This window comes from Clupea harengus, chromosome 4, assembly GCF_900700415.2.
Source record: "Clupea harengus chromosome 4, Ch_v2.0.2, whole genome shotgun sequence".
Lineage (NCBI taxonomy): Eukaryota > Metazoa > Chordata > Actinopteri > Clupeiformes > Clupeidae > Clupea > Clupea harengus.
The window spans coordinates 22,777,771-22,801,134 of NC_045155.1; the positions used below are offsets into that span (position 1 = coordinate 22,777,771).

Here is a 23,364-nt window from a genome sequence, read left to right on the forward strand (position 1 = left end):
ATGACCATTCAGTCTCATCAGTTTTTTCTCTCCAAAAAGATGGTGATGTTAATGGAAGAAGATGATGCACAACAACCTAAGGAAGAGGAGGAGGGTGGGGAAAGTAAGTATGTACTGACTGGGTGTGCATTGAACAGGTGGGGAAAGTAAGTATGTACTGACTGGGTGTGCATTTAACAGGTGGGGAAAGTAAGTATGAACTGACTGGGTGTGCATTGAACAGGTGGGGAAAGTAAGTATGAACTGACTGGGTGTGCATTGAACAGGTGGGGAAAGTAAGTATGTACTGACTTGGTGTGTGCATTGAACAGGTGGGGAAAGTAAGTATGAACTGACTGGGTGTGTGCATTGAACAGGTGTGGAAAGTAAGTAGGTACTGACTGGGTGTGTGCATTGAACAGGTGGGGAAAATAAGTAGGTACTGACTGGGTGTGTGCATTGAACAGGTGGGGAAAGTAAGTAGGTACTGACTGGGTGTGTGCATTGAACAGGTGGGGAAAGTAAGTATGTAAAGTAAAGATGGGAAATCTGAAAATAAGCCTTAGGAAGTTGCACCAATGTGGATGAATCATTCACATTATGAATAAAGCGAAAAGAAAAGGGTAAATGGAAGAATGTACTGCATTAGTCCAGTCCAAGAAGCATGTTTTTGAAGCATGTTTTTTTTGTAAACAACTAGTACTGGCATCATCTTCAAATTAATTTTCATGATGTAAGGTCATGCCTGTCATTCTACATATCCACTATGCTGTTGGAACACTCTGCAAAAAAGTAGAAAAGGCTTTCACTGCACAACATTAAAAATAATAAATAGTTATTTGAAACTAGTATATTCAGTTTTTTGTCATGGTTATGGTGATGCCAAGTCCATGAACAAACTGTATGAATAGAACTGTTCTTTTCAGGGCTTCTTTTGAATGGAGTATGCTCCCAATCAACATCAAACGGACAAAAACAAAACAGATTCTCTTTCATATAGTCGCTAAAAAATCTCATTAATCTTAAACAGATCTTATTGTGGTTATAACCTTGGATTGTTTTTATTTCGTTTAAGTTGTTGTTGTAACTTTGTGTCAATTTTGTTTTGGTTTGCAGTGTAAACTAACACTGTTTATTGGAGAGGAATTGCACCTATGTTTTGTGTTTTTGGCTTGTTATGACTTTTTGTTGTTTTTTGATACAGTATACATGTTTTATATTGTTTGTTTTATCTTTTTATTGCTATTGCTTTTGAATGGACCCCAGGAAGACTAGCGACCACTTTGTGGAAAGCTAATGGGGATCCCAATAAAGAATTAAGAATTCTTTACTTACTTAACTTACCCTTATTAAGTGAGACAGTACTTAATGTAATGAATAATTCACTAATTTCAGGATACGTCCCCAAATCATTCAAAATAGCAGTGATCAAACCATCTCTCAAAAAACCTAACCTTGATCCTGATAATCTAGCTAACTATAGACCCATATCTAACCTCCCCTTCTTGTCAAAAATACTTGAAAAAATAGTAGCTAAGCAACTTACTTCCTTTCTACACCAAAACAAAATCGAAGAAACCCCTCCAATCTGGCTTTAGAGCCCACCACAGCACTGAAACGGCCTTAGTCAAAGTCCTGAATGACCTACTAATCGCATCCGATCATGGGTGCACCTCAATACTAGTTCTCCTAGACCTTAGTGCCGCCTTCGACACTATAGATCACCATATCCTATTACAGAGACTTGAACATCATGTTGGCATCAAAGGCTGTGCCTTATCCTGGTTTAGATCTTACCTCTCTGATCGCCATCAATTCGTTCATGTCCATGAGAAGAGGAGAAACTTGCCTGCAAGATGTAAAATCTTGGATGGCTAACAACTTCCTGCTCCTCAACTCTGATAAAAATGAGGTTATGCTTGTAGGCCCCGATCAATTGAGAATGACACTATCTAGCCATCTATCCACACTCGATGGCATCCCAACACCCAATACTAGCATCAAAAACCTTGGTGTAACTATCAACCAAGACCTCCTACTTGACTCACACATAAAACAGATCTCAAAGACATAATTTTTTCATTTACGCAATATTGCCAAAATTAGAAAAGTCCTATCCCTCCAAGATGCAGAAAAACTAATCCATGCATTTATTGCTTCCCGACTAGATTACTGCAATGTTCTCCTGTCCGGATGCAGTATCAACTCAATAAAGAGCCTCCAACTTATACAGAACGCTGCTGCCCGTACACACAAAAATATGAGCACATCTCACCTGTACTTGCCTCTCTGCATTGGCTCCCTATCAAAAGTAGAATTGATTTCAAAGTACTCCTGCTAACATACAAAGCCCTAAATAACCTGGCTCCAAACCACCTTAAGGAATTAGTTGTCCCCTACCGCCCTCCAAGACCGCTCCGTTCCCAGAGTGCAGGCCTCCTTGTAATTCCAAGAATATCAAAAACCACAGTAGGAGGCAGAGCCTTTAGCTACCGAGCCCCCCACCTCTGGAACAATCTCCCTGCCTCCATCCGAGATGCAGACACCCTACCTATATTCAAATCAAGACTAAAGACATTCCTCTTTAGTGCATCCTATAGCCATAAGTAATTGCGTCAACAAACCCATCACCTGCTGGGCCAGCCAGTCAGCAAGCATAACTAGACATATCTGAACACACAAGAAAAAAATAAATAAAATAAAAACGTATATCACTGGGCTACAGACAGCGTATGTTGTACCCTGCAACCCTAACAAAGCTCACGACAAAATCTCCATATGTACCAAACCAAACTAATTGCTAAATGCCAGCATAACTAAACATAACTAATGCTAAACCAAACTAAATGCTAAATGCCAGCATAGCTAAACACATCTAAACAAATGCAATACCCCCCTAATCAACAAAACTGGGCTACAGACAGCGTATGTTGTACCGTGAAGGAGTGCGGAAGATCCCGGGTACAGCACACGCCGCGTTTTGCGACTGTCACCAGCCAACTAAATGCTAAATGCCAGCATAGCTAAACACATCTAAACACATGCAATACCCCCCTAATCAACAAAACTGGGCTACAGACAACGTATGTTGTACCGTTGTTACGTGCCAGCTCACGACACGAAACAAGAAGGGGAGGCCACGCAGAATTTAGGATATTTATAGTAATAATAATATATTTATTAATGATTTACAAGTTTATATAGTTATCTAATAATTATAGCAAACGTGTGGTGAAGATCAGTGTTGTGAAGAGAAACAAAAGATGTAATGTAAAGTCAGGTAAATGGTAATATAAACAAACGACGATAATCCAAAGACAACGACAACGACAATCCCAAATCCAATTCACTATCCAAATCCAACGATAACCAAAATCCAACGACCAATCCAACGCTCTCCCGACTTCCATCTCAGCAGGGCTTTTGTAGCCCAGCGAATTACCTGGATCCAATTACCTGTTGTAACGACAGATAGAGAACAGGCATGCAAATCTCATGGGGCGGGGCCTAGACCCGCCAGGGTCGTAACATCCCCCCCCTTAAGACAGAAGCCCACCTAAGTGGGATTCTGCACCATCCAAAACCCCCATTTACCTAAACCATCTTCTTCCCTTATTCACCTATTCACCTATTCACTCACATGCTCACCATTCATCCAGCTCACCTATTCACCTATTCACTCACATGCTCACCATTCATCCAGCTCACCAGTCACACAACCTATTTTCCCCTCAGCAATCCCAGCGGGCCTGGAAAAGCAGTCTAAGAGGGACAGGGGAGGAGACCGGAGAGGAGATAAAATAGTTAAGCAGGCAAGCAATAACACCACACAACTTATCCCCACATCTGGAGCGTGGGACAACGCATTAGTCCATGCAACATGGACCTCTTCCCTATGAGGTGTAAAACCACTGTGGACCAGTTTAGTCAGGCCAGTCTCAAATAAATACTGGGCCTCGCCCTCCAGAACTTTATTTTTCTGGGTCAGTAGCTGCTTTTTCAGATCCTCAATCTGATTGTCTTCCTCTGATATCTGGATGTTAAGCTCTTTTACAAGGCGCTCATAGTCTGCCAACTCCATGTCCATGAGAGAGCTCTGCTGAGCATCCTTGCAAAGCTGCTCGAGCTCCTGTGCAGTCTGCTGGAGATGCTGCTCCTGTTGGCATGGCTGATCCTGGAGTTCCACTAGCTTTTCCCTATGAAGAGACCTCTGTTGCTCAATTATTTTCCCCGATTCCCCTTCTTTCTCATTCATCTGAGATTGAAAGAGTTCCTTTTTATGTTCCAGCTCATGCTGTACCTGATCTTCTCCAGACGCACAGCTCACTAAGCGTCTCTTGCCTTTTTCCTCTTTATTCTCTGTTAGCTGTGTCATTAGCTGGGAATTGTGTGCCTGTACTACACTCACCATTTGAGTCAACTCCTTAACTCTCTCTGAATTTTTGAGGAGTACAGTCCCCATACACTCATTCTCATTCTTTACTTTGTCAGCCATCTCTTGGGCATTTTCCAGCTTTTCCTGCAATAAACATTTGTCAACTTCTAAGATTCTTACTCTCTCATTGAGGCTAATGGTTTCTTGTCCAGTCATATTCACCAACTCATTTAGTTCACACAGAGTTTCGTCCCTTTCCTTCAATTCAGCCTCATGATCTATCTGCAGTTGTTGGAACCTCTCAGAGACACTTGCTTTCTCTTCCTGTATTGCCTTAATCCTTTCCTGTTGTTCCCCCATCTCCGTTTTTTTCCCGTCCATCTGTGCCGTCAAAGAATTGTTCAAACACCATGCCCGGTCGAGCTGAAGTTGCAATTTATTCTCACGACTCTTTGCTTCCTGCTCCCTGGCTGACAACTTCTCACATGCTTCTGCAATTCGAGCACGCAGCTCTTGGTTTTCCACTGTTAATTTCTCATTCACAGTCTTCATTTCAGACAGATCCCTCTGTACGGCCTTTACCTCAGACACACCCTCATCACGATTTCCCTCAACCGAGCTCTCCCAACGAATGAGATCGTCCTCCGTCATCTTGCCTTGGGCAACTAATCTTAACTGCTCTTTTTGCAACAGATAATCCTGTTCGACCTTTCTTTGCCTAAATCTCAGTTTTACAATTTCAAATAGACGATCTTCCTCTCTCTCCAATGCGTCCCACTCAGCTTCCATATTTTTCCCCAGCTGCCTCCCGTTCTCCAATTCCGCCTGCATTTTCAGAAGCTTCTTATGCTGCTCACAATCTAACATGCTCATCCACCCCATCTTGAACCGGCCCCAAATTTTCCGATCGTCGGAATTAATTGAATCGCCCTGACGCGATTGTGTACACCAGCAAATCACGCACAGGTGTAGAACCACCCCCTCACCAAAACCCACTAGACTAGAGCTTCCCCGATCTATCTCCAACACACAGTCCTCGCTATTTCCAGTGGCTATTTCTTCAGTGTGTCCACCTGCAATTGAGCTGCTAAGCAACTCCAGCGCGTCCGACACAACCACGAAAAACAACAAACTCTTACAAGCCCGGCCAAAACAACAAACAGCGGTAAGCGCTCTTAACCTGCGCGGGGGTTTGCGTTTGCCCAGTAGGTACTCACCTACTCTCACCACCCAGATACCAACACCTGTACCCAATTTAACTAGTATGCACAGCCCGTCTCTCTCCCAACGAGAGCCCACAGCTGCAGTCACTCTTAAAAATGACTTTCCTCCTCCATGGCAACCCAACGAAAACAAAAAAAGTTTAACCTTACAAATTTCTGCGTGCGTCTCCCCCAATTTGCAATCCCCTTGCTGCTGCACCGGCAGTTTTGTGCCCGTCAGCATCCAAGGCCAATATCCCGATCTATACAATCAATACAGCTTCCCCACCACTATTCCCCAATGAGTGGATGAAAAGTTGTCTTACCAGATTCCCGGAAAAAAATCTCGGCGAGCCCCCACGTGTTACGTGCCAGCTCACGACACGAAACAAGAAGGGGAGGCCACGCAGAATTTAGGATATTTATAGTAATAATAATATATTTATTAATGATTTACAAGTTTATATAGTTATCTAATAATTATAGCAAACGTGTGGTGAAGATCAGTGTTGTGAAGAGAAACAAAAGATGTAATGTAAAGTCAGGTAAATGGTAATATAAACAAACGACGATAATCCTAAAACAACGACAACGACAACGACAACGACAATCCCAAATCCAATTCACTATCCAAATCCAACGATAACCAAAATCCAACGACCAATCCAACGCTCTCCCGACTTCCATCTCAGCAGGGCTTTTGTAGCCCAGCGAATTACCTGGATCCAATTACCTGTTGTAACGACAGATAGAGAACAGGCATGCAAATCTCATGGGGCGGGGCCTAGACCCGCCAGGGTCGTAACACCGTGAAGGAGTGCGGAAGATCCCGGGTATAGCACACGGCGCGTTTTGCGACTGTCACCAGCCAACTAAATACTAAATAAAATCCCCATACACCCAGCCAGGCAGGCTCTCTCTCTCTCTCTCTCTCTCCCTCTCCCTCTCCTTTCTTATCACATTGCTAATGTCTATAATAACCCACTCACTCTGTTCTTTTTCTTTCTCTCCTAATCTAGACTATCTTCGCTATGGGACGCTGCTGTAATCTCTCCACCCGGTCTACCTGTAGAAACCCTCGGCCAATTGCACCCACCGCCACCGCACTGCCGTACACTTACTCTACCTCATACCCTATGCTAGCATTTATATACAATATATATTATTGCCACCATCGACATGTTTCTCTGTTCCTACTCCCCTTACCCCTGTAATAGTAACCCTATCAGCACAGTGTATACCCACTAAACTGGTCTTGTCTTTATCATGTATTTACCACCGGATGTCTGTATATATATTATGTACATCTACCAAATGCAGGCTATGTACAACACCTGTTGTTTCCCTTCCCCTTCTGCCACACAACCCTCCCCCCATCCCCCCTTCCTATCTCCACCCGGCCGACCTCAAGCAGATGGGTTCCCCCTTATGTGCCGTGGTTCTGCTTAAGGTTCCTTCCTGACTCACAGGGAGTTTTTTCTTGCCCGTGTTGCCATTGTGCTTGCACTAAGGGGGTTTCAGGCTCTGGGCTCTGTAAAGCGCCTAGAGACAATTGTATTGTTATGGCGCTATATAAATAAAATTGAATTGAATTTAATTGAATTTACTAATACTACTGACCTTTTTAACAGCAAAGCAAGATGGAGACAAGAAAGGAGACAAGACGGCAGCAGATGACAAGGTACTCCCATTTCTAGCTTGAGATGTATACAAAACACTTTCTCCTGGCTTCCATTTTAGGTGATTTGAAACCATTAATGGTAAGATTGTATAAAAGTCTGTCTCTAGGGGTCCAGGCAGTGACCCTGCTTGAATGCTCTTGTTTTTGTTATGATTAGCTGTTGTGTATTTTTTTTGGTTATTTTCTATATATATATTATTATCAGAGGTTCAACCATACTGTGTGTGTTCTGGTTATTCTTCTTCTTATTATGAATGTGTTGTTTTTGGACAAAAACTGTAACATCTAGAAATATGAAACCTCACAACTTTACTTTTACTTTTGCATGCACTGGTATTTCCTTCAGGAAATGCAAATCTAGTTTTGGATTGTCAGCAACCTGCCTCAGCTAGGTAATGTGTTGGATTTCTAGAGAGGAAAATAGCACCCTCCCAGGATCACCTTACAGTTGGAGGTGTGGCATTAATGAACTCAAACTTAGCTCTTCAACCCAACACAGTACCAAGAGGGATGCAACATTGGCTTCTGATAAAATTATTGCCACAGAGAGAAATGTAATCCAAATTATAATAATAACCTAGAAATGGCCTAACTAAACTACAATATATATAAATCAGAAGAATATTTACATTAAACTATGTAAATTGTAAAAACAATCAAACAAAAATATGCCAAATATGCCTGGTGTCAGCCTTGCCAGCGTTCATGTTACTAGACAACTATGTACTAGGCAAAATACCTTATGAAACCATATAAAGATGATTATACCAAAAAAGTGTAACAAAATGTTAGTTCTGTTAGACTGACTTTACACATGTGAAATGTTTATGAGCTTGTTGCAATACTACAAAAAAAGGTTCAGAATAATGTATGCTAAAGCCAGCAGTTGTCAGTAACATTCATTTTGATTCACAATGAACTGATTGGTTTCTATTTGTCTGTTTTAGAATAAGAAGAACCTTGGCACCTTCTCACAGTCACATTACTACATGGCACTGTATCGCTTCAAAGCCATTGAGAAAGATGACCTGGACTTTCAGTAAGCATTATTTCTCTTCAGTATTTTAAAGGAGTATGCACATTTTTCCACAATTTGACATGGTTTCTTAGGGTCTCAATGAAATGTCAAAATACCTCAAGGATCAAGCAAAATACGGCCCTTCTTACCCTGTCTAAAACAGCCCTGTTCAGAGCAACCTGTTTTGAGTGCCTGTTCCTTTAAATGCTAATGTGCCAGCTCACCCCCCAGTGCTCACTAGGGGTCGACCGATTAATTAGTCGGCCGAATAATAGGGCCGATATCTGGCATTTTCAGTTAATCGCAACTTTCTATAACTTTCTATAAGTTTCTTCTGAATGTTTTCTTACGGACTTTGGAAGACCAACGTAAGAAAAAGAACTCCGCCTGATTCATGAATGCCTGAAAATGGGTTCTTACGCAGCCGAAGTGTTCTCGGCAATGCTCCCCCGAATGAGGATTCTTAAATTGAACGCGCATTGTCGTGCACCTGGATTCGCGTAAATACACGCCCCGCCAGCTCCTTATAAGGGCACGCAACCATAGTAACGTGTGCAGTCAGAATCAACCGAATCCACGTGAAAGCAAGTCGAAAGCGAGTCATGTAAAAACGGAAAGCACCAGTCGAGTAAACGCAGATCTAACTTCACCGGTGCAGAGGTAGAGGTACTGTTGCAGGATTTAGATGTGTCCATTCTATTCCACTATGACTATATCAACACGATTGAGTTTAGTGCTTATTTATTTATTCACTTACAAGTATTTAAATCCTAGGATGTCTGTAGAGTTGATGTCAACGCAATCACCAACGATTTCTCATAAATTCAGCCCTTAACCCCTCTAACACGGAGCGGCCCCGTGGGGCATCTTGTGTTTTTTTCGAGGATTTGCGATTTACGACTGCTATTTCGTGTTCTGAAATTCTTCTGAAGTTCAAAACAAATCCCATATGAGAAAACTTTCATGAATACCAAATTTGTTCCTAAAACACCGGAAGTGGAGTTCAGAAGAAATTCTTCTTAACTGCATTTGAGAATGAGGCCCAATGTTAGCACTCCCCCTAGTGTCAATTTTGCCGTTCTACGGGCAACGGGTGGAAAAGGTGCCAAACGTGCTGGAAAGCAGTTGCTGGATTTTACCTGAGAGAAAACGGTAATACTTGAATTCCTAGTTTTCAAAGCTCAACATATTTAATTGGCCACTCTGAACAATGTTTACTGTCTGCATAATTAGATTGTTTCCGGCCTTCTAGTGAGAAAAAATGCGAATAACGTTAGTCAGTTTGAAATTGTAACTGTAGCAAGAGTCATAAAACGTTCATCAGATGTGTCATTTGAGATGGTTGTGGGGACGGTAAGCAAGTGTAACTGTGCAGCCTTGTATTGTTGGTGAGCATGTGATCTGCCGCTGTTAAGCATATTTTCTTCATAGATGGTGTTCATACACATTCAGAAAGTTTACTTGCAGAAGAGTAACATTAATAGCCAGCTAGCAGAACTATTCTCAAGGGTGCAAAGCCAGCAGCACCTGCTGTCAGCTGAGGCAGAGAATGAAATAAGTATTGATGAACCTCTCCTCTCGTCTCAAGTCAACAATCTGCTATCGTAACCGATTGATTTGATAGTTATAAGAAACCCAACGTTAGTTCTAAACTTTTGCATTTGCTAATGGGCTAGAGATAGCTTTGTTTGCATCCACATTAACATGTTGAAATTAATTTTTTTGTCATGGTTAAACAAATCCTGCCCGATTTATTTATTTTGTATTCATCAAAGTTTATGTCTGTAATGCAGAGAAACAATGTTAAATGAATGTTAATTTAAAAAAAGTTCAGCAATTTTGTGTGTCATTTGTTATTATTATTATTTAATTGTTGTATTTTCAGATGCAAACCCCCCCCCCTTTATATATCGGCATCGGCCATTGAAAATATCGGTCTATCACTAGTGCTCACCCAAGTAAGGTTTCGTGATATCAGAGATGGGCTCTGGCGCTACAATGCCAACTGTTGAGCGTGTACCTTGGGAGAAACATGGCTGCTAGAAACTTTGGTTCAAAACTATATGAGTGCACCGCTGTGTCAGTGTCGGACCCTGAACAAGAGGCAGCTCCCGAACAAGTTCCAGAATTTAGGCTTCAACAGGACGTTTCTGAATGGTTAGTTAACTTTGTCACTTTAAGAGTTCTTGTTGTATGTTTGTACATTGGCTAAGGTCATATGGTCTTGCTGGCAATGTCGATGACAACCCAATGCCTCGAGTATGTAAATACAGTGTGTTTTTGGTTGCTGGTTGTGGAAAGCTAGGTTTGTGGTGTTTAAGTATATGCAAGTAACGCAAACGTCATTAAGTTATACCTACTACACTAGTAAAACTCAAGCTGTAATGTTTAAGTTAAACTCACAGCCAGCAATGTTATCTGACAACAGTAATGGGCCAAGCAAGGTGTGTCCGACAAAACTCATGGTAATGTACAGGATGTTTACCTCCATTTATCACAGCGTTAAAACATTGTGTTCTCATTAAATGGTTGCATTTGGTGTCTTTAATAGTAACACAGAATTCAAATAACCTTCACCTGCAATGTTGTCACTGTTTGAAACTCTTTCCTCATACAGGTGTATTTGTGGAAAAATGTCTACACCGCCGGAGAATGTATGCTGCCGGGAGATACCACAGGTAGAATTCATTCTTTGTGAATGACATTGTAATTATGTAGTCGTCATCTGTTCTATAATCCATGTCACTTACCCTTTCAAATGTTCAACGTTACAAGACTACTGTATGTGTTCATGTGTTCTCACTACAGGGGCAATGCATTACTTTACGTCTAAGGGCAATGCAGCAGTACATTTGTTTATGCATATGAGTTGTCAGTCATTTCTGTAATACAAAAAGGACTAAGGAAGGAAATACAATAAATTACTGTTCCCTCTTACTTTGTTTACTGCTCATCTTACATGTGCCAATTGTTAACAACATGTCTTTGGCATACAAAAGCTTTGTAAGATAGATTTCTTGGCTGGAGAATCTGACTGCCCTCCTGCGTGGTGCTACGGATACGAAGAGAGTTCCCTGACACTCAAGGAAGGTACGTGGGGTTCAGACCTGCCCTTGATTGAACCTTGACACAAAGCTGGCTATCACTTCCAGCTTGTCTGGTTTGTCAAACTGGGAAGAGATCTTCGGGGATGGGGATCTTCAGCACCTCATCCATATATGGGTCTTGGTCCTGAAAAACCTTGTCAAAGAAAAAAAAGATTGTATAGTTTAAAAAAATTCAAATAACCATGTTGCAGTGTTGCACATTTTTTCAGATTTATATTATTTTCCTTGTTATATTTATTATGAAGGCCATATAAAGACAACAGTTATTTTATATACTATTTTGGTTTGCGTGTTGTATAATGGCTGTCTGTGAATTGTTTTACTTTGTGGAGTTGTCAATAAAAGCTTGTGACACTCATGGAGAGTTGGATCTGCTTTCACTGGCTTTGTCGTGCATTCTCCCTTCTTGTACTTTGGGAAGTTCACTCTAAATAGCAGTTCACCAGCTGTTGTTCTTGCTTGGGGATGCCCATTTTCGTTGAAGTGCAGGGCTGCCAGGTAGAGCCTTTGGAGGAAAACTTGGAATGTGTGCAAAACCCTAAACTGACCAGCAGTGACACATTATCTTGGTCACTTCAGGTGAGTCCTGAGTATGCCCTACCCATAAAAACTCTTTAACTAGAGAGCTGTTTGTGGTAGCCGCTATATACCTACATATAGTAATGTTATTCGGACACAAATTACACAAATTCACATAGACATCCAAAGTATTACTGTACAAGTAAACACATCAAATAGGCTAGCCTAAGGTGTTACCGTAGCACAAACTGCAAACAGCGGAAAAAAATACTCAACACTGACCACATCATTAGTGATTGCATTGCTGCAGCTATACACCAGTTGGCTCCAAAGCCAGATCTCACAAACCAACATAAGCATAGCAAAAAATGCCTGTTTGACAAATTACTGATGAAAGTAGAACACATTTCCCCCAATCATTACATGCTAACGTCGCCCACCCCCAATACAACATGGTAACGCCGCTAACCCCTACACCCAGCCTCCCATTTTGCTGTCACACAGACTGGTGATTCAGCGTTACACTGGCCCAGGTTACTTCTCTAACCCTGTTGATTCAGCGTTACACTGGCCTTAACATAACAGTCATGATGAACAAAATGGCACCAGATCGGGTAGTATGGGGCCAGTGGCAGAGTGGAGAACATCTGAAGGGCTTACTGAATCACAACTCTTCTGACATGGACAGCCCACAACAAACTGATTGTAGAAGCACTAAAATAGTGAATTTTTCAGAATATGTTCCCTTTAAAGGCAATTCAATTTGATTAATTTTAATGAATTCAATTTACATTGTCTGAAGGTGCTTTACAGACTCTGTAAAGGAAGGAAGCAATGTATCGTACAAGGAGTGCTAACTGTGGCAAAAATCTGTTTCACCAGCTCCACCAGCTCCTAATATATCTCCTCTGGGTAGGACTTTAAACTTTATTTCCAGTTTGTTTGTTTGCTGCCGTGTTTCCCCCTTCTCTCACAGGCTCTTGTAGGTGTCTAAGCTCTCTTTCGCTTAGCTTGGGAGCGTACTGTCCTCCCTTGTGCCGTGTGCATTCTATGCAGATCAATGTTTCAGAAAAGCTCTGCAACAGCTTATGGGCATCCCTTGTTTTTGTATTTGTGTATCATTAAAACAGGCAATAGGGTATTTGAGTGTCTCAATCTTTCCAGCGTGTTGGGAGGTGAGGGCACTTTTTTTCTCATTGTCAACGAGGGGCCAACTAAATCTGTTTGGAAAGCACTGGTCTAAGTGAACAGTTGTCAATCCCCTTCTCACCCTTCTATGTGTCCTGCTGGAAGGCTCAAGCTCTATAGCAGAAAGAGCGAAAGAGGATCTTGTCATTATCAATGCCAGAAATAGAGTGGCATGTACTATCTCTCAGCTGCAGTAATGCTGTCAAGCAGGCCAGCCAGGCCCTCAGTCTCTATAAATGGAAGGAGAGAGACTCCCTTGCCTCTTTATGCTGGACTGAAGCTTCATGCCAGCTATCGACAGTAAGGAGACATTGGCATTTTCCACATTCTGGGCATTTCCATGTCACATGATCGACGTAAAGAATGGATGTAAGGACATTTCTTGCCTGATCTGTATCAAAATGATGGGCATATGATTAAATAGTCGTGCCTACAAACACCAAACGAAAAGTATTTGCAACCAGTGTTGTGAAAACATCCACACAGTTGGAGTTTTCCCTATCTTTAATGAGAGAGCATCATCAATAACCATGCAGAAATGTTGATAACTTATTTTTCCCAATGTAGTATATCTGTGTTTTTAATTATATGTTGCATTAACATTCCTCAGGCTTTGTAAAATTCCCCTAGAAGTTAGTGCAAGATGCCATAGGCATTGACCGGTCATGCAACAGTCTCTGGAGTTCCTCCTATTGGCACACGGCCTCAAGGCTGTTCAGTTTGATCTGCAAGTGCTTCTGCTTTTGCTCCTTCTTGCCTGTTTGCCAAGTATGCCTAATCCTGGGTGCGCTACAGCTGCCAAAGAGGTCACTGTAGTTGTGTTGGATATGTCAGCCATCATTCACATCAGCGTGCCACTGTGTTTGAAGAGTACACACAGATGCATCATCTGCCTTCTTCTCAGAGAGCCTGATGACAAACAACACAACAAGAGTAGATGCAGTCTGGGACACATATCAGGAAGCAAGTTTCCAGTCACAGACAGCATGAAACTGCAGGACAAAGAACTAGGGTCTCAGCAAAGATTCCGCTGCTGAAGACACCTGAATGGCAGAAGTTTCGGAAGTTTCATTACAACAATGAGTTGGTTTAGATCCTTAGTTAGCATCTAGTAAAAGATGCCACTGGTTCATCTCACCACTGGCTCATGGATGTAACAGCATTGTTTCGTGTCGTGTTTGGCAGGAGTGGGCTACAGACAGCGCATGTTGCACCATGATGGATTGCCTTTACGGATCCCGGGTACAGCATACTGTCAGGGTTTTCAGGAAAGGACCCAATCACATACCAGATGCAGAGAGAGTTCAGGGTTTATTCACAAAAAAGGGTAAAGCACAGAAGATCCAAAGGAAAAAACTAAGAAATCCAAAAACACAGAAGACCAATTGAGGAGTCCAAAAACAGGCAGGGCAAAAAACATCAAAGCACTGTAAAGAAAGAATACGGGAAAGCACACAGCTAAACACGACGCGAAACACAAGACAGACTGAAGTTAAATACCAAAGGAGGAAGTAGACAACAAGACACAGGTGAAACAAATCAGGCAAACAAACAGGGTGATGATTGGGAACAGGTGAGGGGCGGAGACACGGACAAAACCAGGAAGTGGCAGAGGGCAGGTGAGGGCGGAGTTTCAGGACAAAGACAGAAAACACATGGCATGACAAAACAAACACAAGAAACACATGACAAAATAAACAAACTGGGGAAATAACAGGAAACACAAAAGGAAGACAGAGCAGGATCCGGACATTACCCCCCCTCTAAGGGCCGGATTCCAGACGGCCCAAACAAAACCGAAAGGTCCACATAGGGTGGGTGGAGGGGGTCAAGGGCAAGGCAGGCAGGGCAGAAAGCTGGACAGAAACCAAGGGTCAGGCGTCCGGCCAGGTGGATGACCGAACAGGGGCAGAGTGTCTGGTGGCCGGCCGGGTGGGCGGCCAAACAGGGGCAGAGAGTCTGGTGGCCGGCCGGGTGAACGACCAGAATGAGGCAAATGGTCTGGCGGGCGACTGGGAGCATTGTTGGGAGCGAGGAGATCACAGCGCATCTCCTTAACCAAGTCCTGGAATACGCCGTCAGGGGATGAGGCCAGGGATGCAGCACCAGCAATGGCTGGGGTTGCAGAGCCAGTGGCCTAGACTGCCTGATTCACTGGGGCTGGCAGCACCGGGGACTGGGTCTGTGGCACCCGGGACAGGTACGGGAAAGGGGAATCCTGGGACGCTTGGGACAGGGGCGCCTGGGACGGGGACAGGGGCGCCTGGGACAGGGACGCCTGGGACAGGGACGCCTGGGGCAGTGGAGTCATCAGCAGTGACGCCATCAGCGACGTCATCAGGGGGTGCTGCTGGACTGGTGTCGGCAGAGGGTGCTGCTGGGCCGGCATCGGGAACGGATGTTTCAGGAGAAGGTGACACAGGAGCAGGACTCAGGGCTGCTGCAGTTGTTTGAGCCGGAAGCGGCAGAGGAACTATGGGAGCAGGGAGGTTGGGAACTGGAAGGGACCAGACATCAATGGGAACAGGAGCGGCAGTCATCGGCGGAGAAGGTGTGGAGGCAGCCGAACCGGAGCCCGGCGAGGTGCAGGCCCTGGGCCTAGGGTAAGTCGAAGTGCTCGAACCGGAGCCCGGCGAGGTGCAGGCCCTGGTACTGGGCTAAGCCGGAGTGCTCGAACCGGGGAAAGCACATGTTGGGAACCAGGAAACACAAAAGGAAGACAGAGCAGGATCCTGACAAATACTGCGCGTGTTATGGCTGTCGCCAGCCAGTTGGGCACTGTTGTGTGTCCTGCCACCTTTGCTATCCAACGGGAGAGGCTCGGTTTTGATAGAGGTCTGCCTTTAGCACATGCACCAAAGCACACAAATCTGATTGTCTGAAAGCCCCAGTGCGCTCTACATAACAGCGGAGAGCGCGTACTGGACACAGCTTATTCAAACGTTCCTCCTCTGCTTACGCAAAAGGAGGAGGCGAGAAAACTGCTAATTCAATCACCTGATTGCGGAATGGGGTTGCCACCACTTTAGGTGTGTAAGCAGCATTAGGTCGCATAACCACTCTGTCACCAGCGATCGAGAACTGAAGGCACGATGGGCTGACGGACAGGGCTTGCATGTCACCGACGCGCTTTGCTGACGTTTACTCGAATGGAGGCCCTGTGAGAGCACGTAACACAACCAGCAGATCCCAAGGGGGTATGAGGTGCCTCTCTGGCACCCTGAGCCGCCTCACCCCCGCCATAAAGCGTGACGCTAGCGGGTGACTGCCAGGAGAACTGCCATTAATGCCTGCATGGCAGGCTGAAATGGCTGCCAGGTACACCTTGAGAGTGGAAGCCGCCTTCCACTCATCAAACAACTGCTGTAGGAATTCTAGTATGACGCCCAGCGCGCAGTTAATGGGGTCATGCTGACGCGCAGCGCACCACCGTTCAAAACTGCGCCACTTCAGCGTGTCGACACCGCTCGGACACTTTGTATCGTAGTCACCACCGCGTCCGATAAGCCTGACGCTAGGAGCCTGCACCTTTCAGGTGCCAGGCCCTGAGACGCCACCACTCCGGATGGGGGTGCCACACTGTCCTGTGCGCCTGCGTTAGGAGGTCTCTCCGTAGAGGCAGCTCCCAGGGCTGTTGCACTGACATATTGAATAGATCCGCTGCCCACGGCTGGTTGGGCCAGTGGGGGGCTATCAATAACAATTCTCTGCCCTCGTCCGCTACTCTGCGCAGCACCTGCTGGAGGAGCGGAATCGGGGGAAAAGCGTATAGGCGTAGGTTTGGCCACTGGTGGCCCAGCGCGTCTACACCTAGCGGGGGGTTGTCGCCCCCTAGCGAGACCCAGAGAGGGCAGCAGGTGTTCTGCCTGTTTGCAAACAGGTCCACCTGCGCCCTGAAAAAACGCCGCCAGATCTGCTCTATCACCTGAGGGTGTAGACACCAGTCTGCTGCTTGAGGGTCACCCCTCGACAACAGGTCCGCCCCGTAGTTGAGGTGACCTGGAATATGAACTGCCCTGAGGGAACGGACGTGAACCGCTGCCCACAGGAGCAGGCGGTTCGCCCAATGGTGCAGTGACGGGGAGCGCACTCCGCCTTGACGGTTTATATACGCCAAGGCCGCAGTGTTGTCCGTCCTCACTAACACGTGCTGACCACTCAGTCTGGGCAGAAAGTGTCGTAGAGCACTACTGTCCGTAGTTCTAACACATTTATATGAGACGCGGCCTCTGTCGCAGACCAGAGACCGTTCACGCCTCTCCCCTCGCAGACCACTCCCCACCCCTTGATGGAGGCGTCTGTGGTTACTACTACGCGGTGCGTCACTATGCCCATAGTGCCTGACGCTGCGAGGAACCAGGGGGCTCTCCAGATTGCCAGGGCTCTCCTGCATCTGGAGAACACCGTTACCCTGCGGTATCTGTCTGTGACTGCATTGAGTCTCAGAGACAGGTACCACATTTGGAATGGCCGCATACGCAACATTCCCAGCGGGAGAGCGATTGCGGCCGACACCATCATTCCCAACAGGCGTTGGCAGCACAGCGACGAGACTGACTGTCCTAGTCGTAACTGGTGCACACATGTTTTGATGGCATTTATTCGTTCTCGAGACAGCCTGACCTCCATGGAGGTGGAGTCTAGAACCATGCCTAGGAAATGCGTAGTCTGGCTTGGGCACAGAACGCTTTTTTCCTTGTTTATTACAAAGCCCAGCCGATGCAAGTGTGCCACCACTAGATGGCCATCTTGCACCGCTGCGGCCTTTGAATGAGCAGCTATTAACCAATCGTCCAAATAATTGAATAAGCGTAGACCGCGTAGTCGTAATGGGGCGATGGCTGCTTCTACGCACTTTGTGAAAACCCTCGTGCCAGAGCTAGGCCGAATGGGAGTGCGTTGAATTGGTACGCTATTCCTCCGAACGCAAACCTCAGAAATCTTCGATGTCTGTGGTGGATCGGAACGTGGAAATATCCGTCTTTTAAGTATATCATGATAAACCAATCGTTTGGTCTTATGAACTGCACTAGCCGGCGTGGGGTCAGCATTCTGAACCTTAGCGGCATGAGTGCTTTGTTCAACACACGTAGATCTAGTATTGGCCGATAATTCCCGTCCTTTTTGGGGACCAGGAAGTAACGGCTGTAGAAGCCTGAAGCTGCCTCCTCGGGAGGCACTACACTTATCGCTTCTTTTCGGAGCAGGGAGACTATCTCTTTTCGTAGGAAGTGAGACTGCCCCTGCTGCACCACTGATTAGATCACTCCGCCGAATGGCGGAGGGGGACGGGCAAATTGCAGCACGTACCCCTTTCTGATTGTTCTCAGCACCCATGGTGGACCTGCGCATGCGCGCCAACTCGCAACGCAGCCTGCCAGGCTGGGCTTTGAGTTGAATCGGTCGGGAACTAACCCGCTCATGGTCAATAAGTCCAAGCCTAGATCTGCGCCCGCTCCGCCTAGGGAGGGGGACGAGATCTGGGGTTGCCCCCTCATGGTTTTGAAAAAAAATGGGGGGTGCGATTGCACTGTGTGCATCGCGGGGGGAGTCGCACAAGCATGTCGGGGCACTGCGCCTACTGGGGCAGATGTTGGGACATATGAGTGTGGTGCTTGCGAGAACCTGCTTACCGTGCTTGACATGGTTTTTGCATGTGAGCAACGGGCGGATTTCTGTGGAGGCGGTGTGGGCTCCACCGCTCCCCCCTGTGTGGTCATCGGGCAACTGTCACCATCAGGTGGCCGGAGGCTTGCCCTTGCCCTTCCCGGCATGCCGCGGGGCTTGGGCTGCGCCCTGGGCTGGGCGCGCAGCTGGCTGCTGCTGGGCTGCGGGCTGAGCGGCGGGGCGGAAGGGGTGTCTTTGCCAGCCTCGCCTGGTGGGCATCTTTGCCGGAGGGGCTGGCGAGCGGAACCCGCTTCTCTTTTGGCCCTGGGTGGGCGTAGTGTGCCCCGATGAGGACTGCTCGCCCGACCCGCTAGAGTGAGTCATCCAAGCCTGGAATACCTCCCTGCTCTTTTGCTGCTCCTCGAACTTGGCAGCCATTTACATTTACATTTACATTTAGTCATTTAGCAGACGCTTTTGTCCAAAGCGACGTACAAGGGAGAGAATATTCAAGCTACGAGCAATAGAACCTGGTGTAACAATAAATAAATACTACTTTACATTAGAAATATAACAAAATGAAATAAAAAGAAAGAAGGAGTGCAGAAGTGTAACTGCTGTAATTGCAAGTTACGCACTAGTCGAAGTGCCAGTTAGGACGGGAAGTGCTCTCTGAAGAGTTGGGTCTTCAAAAGCTTCTTAAAGGTAGAGAGGGACGCCCCTGCTCTGGTAGTGCTGGGTAGTTCATTCCACCAACGTGGAACTACAAATGAGAATAGTCTGGACTGCCGTACTTGCACAGACGGCAGTGCCAAACGACGCTCACTAGAAGAGCGCAGTATCCTGGGTGTAACATTTGCCCTTACAAGAGCATTTAGGTAGGTGGGAGCAGAACCATCGAGCACTCTGTAGGCAAGCATAAGTGACTTGAACTTAATGCGAGCAGCTACCGGCAGCCAGTGGAGCTCAATGAGTAGCGGGGTGACGTGTGCCCTCTTCGGTTGGTTGAACACCAGACGCGCCGCCGCGTTCTGGATCATTTGTAGTGGTTTCACCACGCAAGCCGGCAGGCCCGTTAGGAGGGCGTTGCAGTAATCAAGGCGTGAATTCACCAAGGTTTGCACCAGCAGCTGGGTGGCATACTGGGTTAGGTACGGCCTGATTTTGCGGATGTTGAATAGCGCAAAGCGGCAGGACCTAGAGACAGAGGCAATGTGGTCCGTGAAAGTCAGTTGGTCATCAATAATGACCCCGAGGTTTCTTGCTGTTTTGGATGGAACAAGAGACAAGGAGTCAGTATTGATGCTGATGTTGTGGTGGATGGCCTGTTTGGCTGGAAAGACCATCAGTTCCGTTTTGGCCAGGTTCAGCTGAAGGTGGTGGTTTTTCATCTATGTGGATATATCAGCAAGACAGTCCGAGATCCGCGCCGAGACAGTGGTGTCCTCAGGAGGGAAAGACAGAAACAGTTGAGTGGTGGTGGAGCTCCCATAGTGTCGACTGCCTTGCCGAAGACGCCCTGGACACAGACTGGGGCGTCGAGGAGCGGTGCTTTCTCCCTGTCTGTCAGCTTGGCCAGCGACAGCCACAGGGACCTCTGGGTAGCCACCGCCGTACCCATCACCCTCCCCAGGGCCTGGGACGTGCACCTGGTGAGCCGGAGGGAAAGGTCCATCGCCCGACGGAGCTCCACCACCGACGGGTGATCCTCCCCCAGTGATGAGGCCAGCTCAGTCAGGAGCTTGGCCTGGTAACGCTGCAGCAGCGCCGCCGTATTGGTCGTGCAGGCAGCCTGCCCTGCAGCCAAGTAAGGCTTTCTCAGCCAGCGCCGCCTGGTGCCTGGCCACTCGCGTGGGCAGGAGGGGCTTCTGGCCGAGGCTCATCGTGGGGGAGGCGGGCGAGAGGTAGCCCGCCACTGCATCCTCGACCGGAGGGAAGGAGAGGTAGCCACTCTCACTAGCCCTGTCGAGGTGCATGTACCGGGCGAACCCTGGCACTGGGGCACGGCCCGAGTAGGGGGTCGCCCACGTCGCCTGCAGCTCCTCATGGACCTCCGCAAAGAAGGGCGCTAGGAGCTGGTACGGCGGGGCCAGCATAAAACTCCCCGTCCAGCAGCGAGGACCGCGCGCTGGGAGGGGGAGGGAGGGGGAGCCCGAGGCAGCTGGTTGCTCTCAGCGCAACCTCGTGTAGTTGCTGGCCCAGAGTCCGTGATGTGGCCGGGGGAGAGGTTGCCCGCGGCCGAACATCCTGACTCAGCTGCATGGCGTCCTCTTCCGAGTCGTGCTCGTCCGAGTAGTCCAGCAGACTGTCGTCATCCAGTCCGAAGTCCAGCTCCAGCGTGGGCTGGTCTTCGGCTGGTGGTAGCTCCACCGCCTCTCGGCCCGCGGCCCTCAGGCTGGCAGGCGGCGGCGACGGGGAGAGGCTCACGGGTGAAGCTGCGGCGGTAAAGTGGCCGCTTGCACTCACGTTGCCTAAGGCTGAGGGCGCACTCGGTCCTTCGGGGGTAATAACCCCGGATGGAGCCGGTGCAGCCCTCTCAGCGTCCACGCGCTCCCATAGCGCGAGGCGCTTCGTAGCCTTAGCTAGCGTCAGGCTAGCACCGATGCCACAGGCAGGGTCGACGCCCGAGAGCGCCACCTCCGCGTGGGCCCTGCCGAGGCAGGCCACGCACCGACGGTGGTGGTCTCCTTTGACCCGCACATGCCCACAGTCGGGGTACTGCCTTGACATCTTTGTTCTGAAATTAGAAGAAAGTATTAATACACAAGCACACTATTAGCAACGTACACGTTGGTTAGCAAAGCTAGCAGGCTAGTCAGAAACTTAGCCAGCTAGTTAGCTAGGAGAGTGGCTCTACTTCCAAAAATCAGTTGAGTCAACGAATTTTGCAGCGCCCTGAGCTAGTGAGGGTAAAAGAACCCGAAGAACTCACCAACTCGTAGAGAGCAAAAAGCACGCAAAACTCTTTGACCAGTAGCGTAGAGGAATTACTCGGAGCTGGGGCTTCGTCTTGCGAAGTTTTCAAAGAGGATATATTCGTGTTGCGCTGCTGAATTTAAAAGCTCCTGAGGGGGCGGGCTCAGGAGAGAGAGCGGACGAATCGCAGCCTTTCAGGCGTGAATGGATAAATGCTTCGATTTGGGTCCATGACTGACGTCATGTGCCATTCTGTTATATCGCAGTGCACTGCGATAAGGAACTCATCAAAACATAAAGATACACCTTGCCGGGCAGCCTCCCTCTTCTTCTATATCATCCTGCAATGTAAATGATTGCCACCATCAACATAGTTTTCTGGTCCATTACTCTACTTATGTAATAGTAACCTTACGAGCACAATGTATACCCACTAAGCTGTTCTATAAATAGTTGAAGGCTCTCTCCCCACCTTATCCTCTATCAATTTTGTATGCATCATGTTTGTACCATGTTATACTTGTATGTGTTGTGTACATTTACCACATGTATGCTGTGTACATTTACCACATGTATGCTAGCATGCTCATTGTGATACATGTATGATTTCATCTGCCACTGTTCCTGATTGGATTCCCTCCCCTTCTGCCACAAGCCCCCCCACCCCTCCCCCCTTTCTTTTTCTATCTCTACCCGGCCGGCTTCAAGGAGATGTGTTTCTGCCTGATTAACAGGGAGTTTTTCCTTGCCCCTACTATGCTTTCTCTAAGGGGCTACAGGCCCTGGCCTCTGTACATCGCCTTAAGACAATTTTATTGTTTTGGCGCTAAATAAATAAAATGTAATTGACATTCAGAGATATCCCAGTCCATCAAATTTGTCAACAGCTGGGAACTAAATGCTGTGAAGCACTTCCTTTCTTCCATGCATACACCTTCTTTGCCATCTCCAACGACTCAACCAGCCTCACATATAACTCCCTGCACTTGCAACGTCTGGTGTGCTTGACTCTGTTGATGTACAGCAAACACTGTTAGCTACGAGGTTGATGTTCACCCATGGACTAAAATCTATGGATTCCAACCAACCAACTCTGCATGCTTTGTTTCACCTTGCAAAACATGCACATCTCACCTGGAGACAGTCTCTCAGCAGGGTCCACAAGATCTCTGATGCAGGCAAATGGGTTTGGGAGTGGAATGACAGCACTAAGGTGTGGATGCTATATTGGATTGATTTAGCAGATGCCAGGGATGTTCACTGCTACTCCACTGTGGCTGCTTAGTTGCATGCAAGGGTCATGGAGCTGCAGTTCACTGTGGCTCATTGTGCAAGTGCCATGATCTGATATATTCTACATGTTTTTATGTAACCAAGTGTGTCTTAAAAACATTTAATTCCCATCTAAAATTGATCCCTTGGACCAAAAACATGGAAATATGTATATTATACAATAATGTAGTTCAAAGAAGAGCTGAGATATAACGTGCACTTTATTCAGTAGTGGCCATATTGGATTTTGGGCAAGCAGGTCGCCAAAAGGTCAACCTCCAACTTGCTTGATTTCTAGAATCCTTATGCCCATACCTAATAGCCAAATGACAAAAACTTGGCACAAAGTGAACAATTGTTCACAATTACGCCATATTCCATCCCTGCTAGGTTGCTAGTGTGTACCAAGTGTGGTTTGATGGACACATATTTTGTCTTGAACATTGTGCTACAGTACCTATGACTAAATATAAATATGCACAGATTGGGAATTCCATAGA

The 23,364-nt window shown here is 46.7% G+C and overlaps 1 protein-coding gene across 2 annotated transcripts in view; it reads left to right on the forward strand.

Annotated features, from left to right (window-relative positions):
• Positions 1-23,364, forward strand: part of LOC105894341 (SH3 and cysteine-rich domain-containing protein 3) — a 78,687-nt gene that overhangs the window by 34,109 nt on the left and 21,214 nt on the right. Inside the window, exons 8-11 of one of the 2 annotated variants that reach the window (XM_031566802.1) lie at positions 40-103; positions 138-146; positions 7,188-7,237; positions 8,185-8,276. In XM_031566802.1, coding sequence (XP_031422662.1) covers positions 40-103; positions 138-146; positions 7,188-7,237; positions 8,185-8,276 — 215 coding nt within the window. The remainder of the gene's footprint in view (positions 1-39; positions 104-137; positions 147-7,187; positions 7,238-8,184; positions 8,277-23,364) is intronic. The other variant, XM_012820854.2, reaches the window with a different exon arrangement.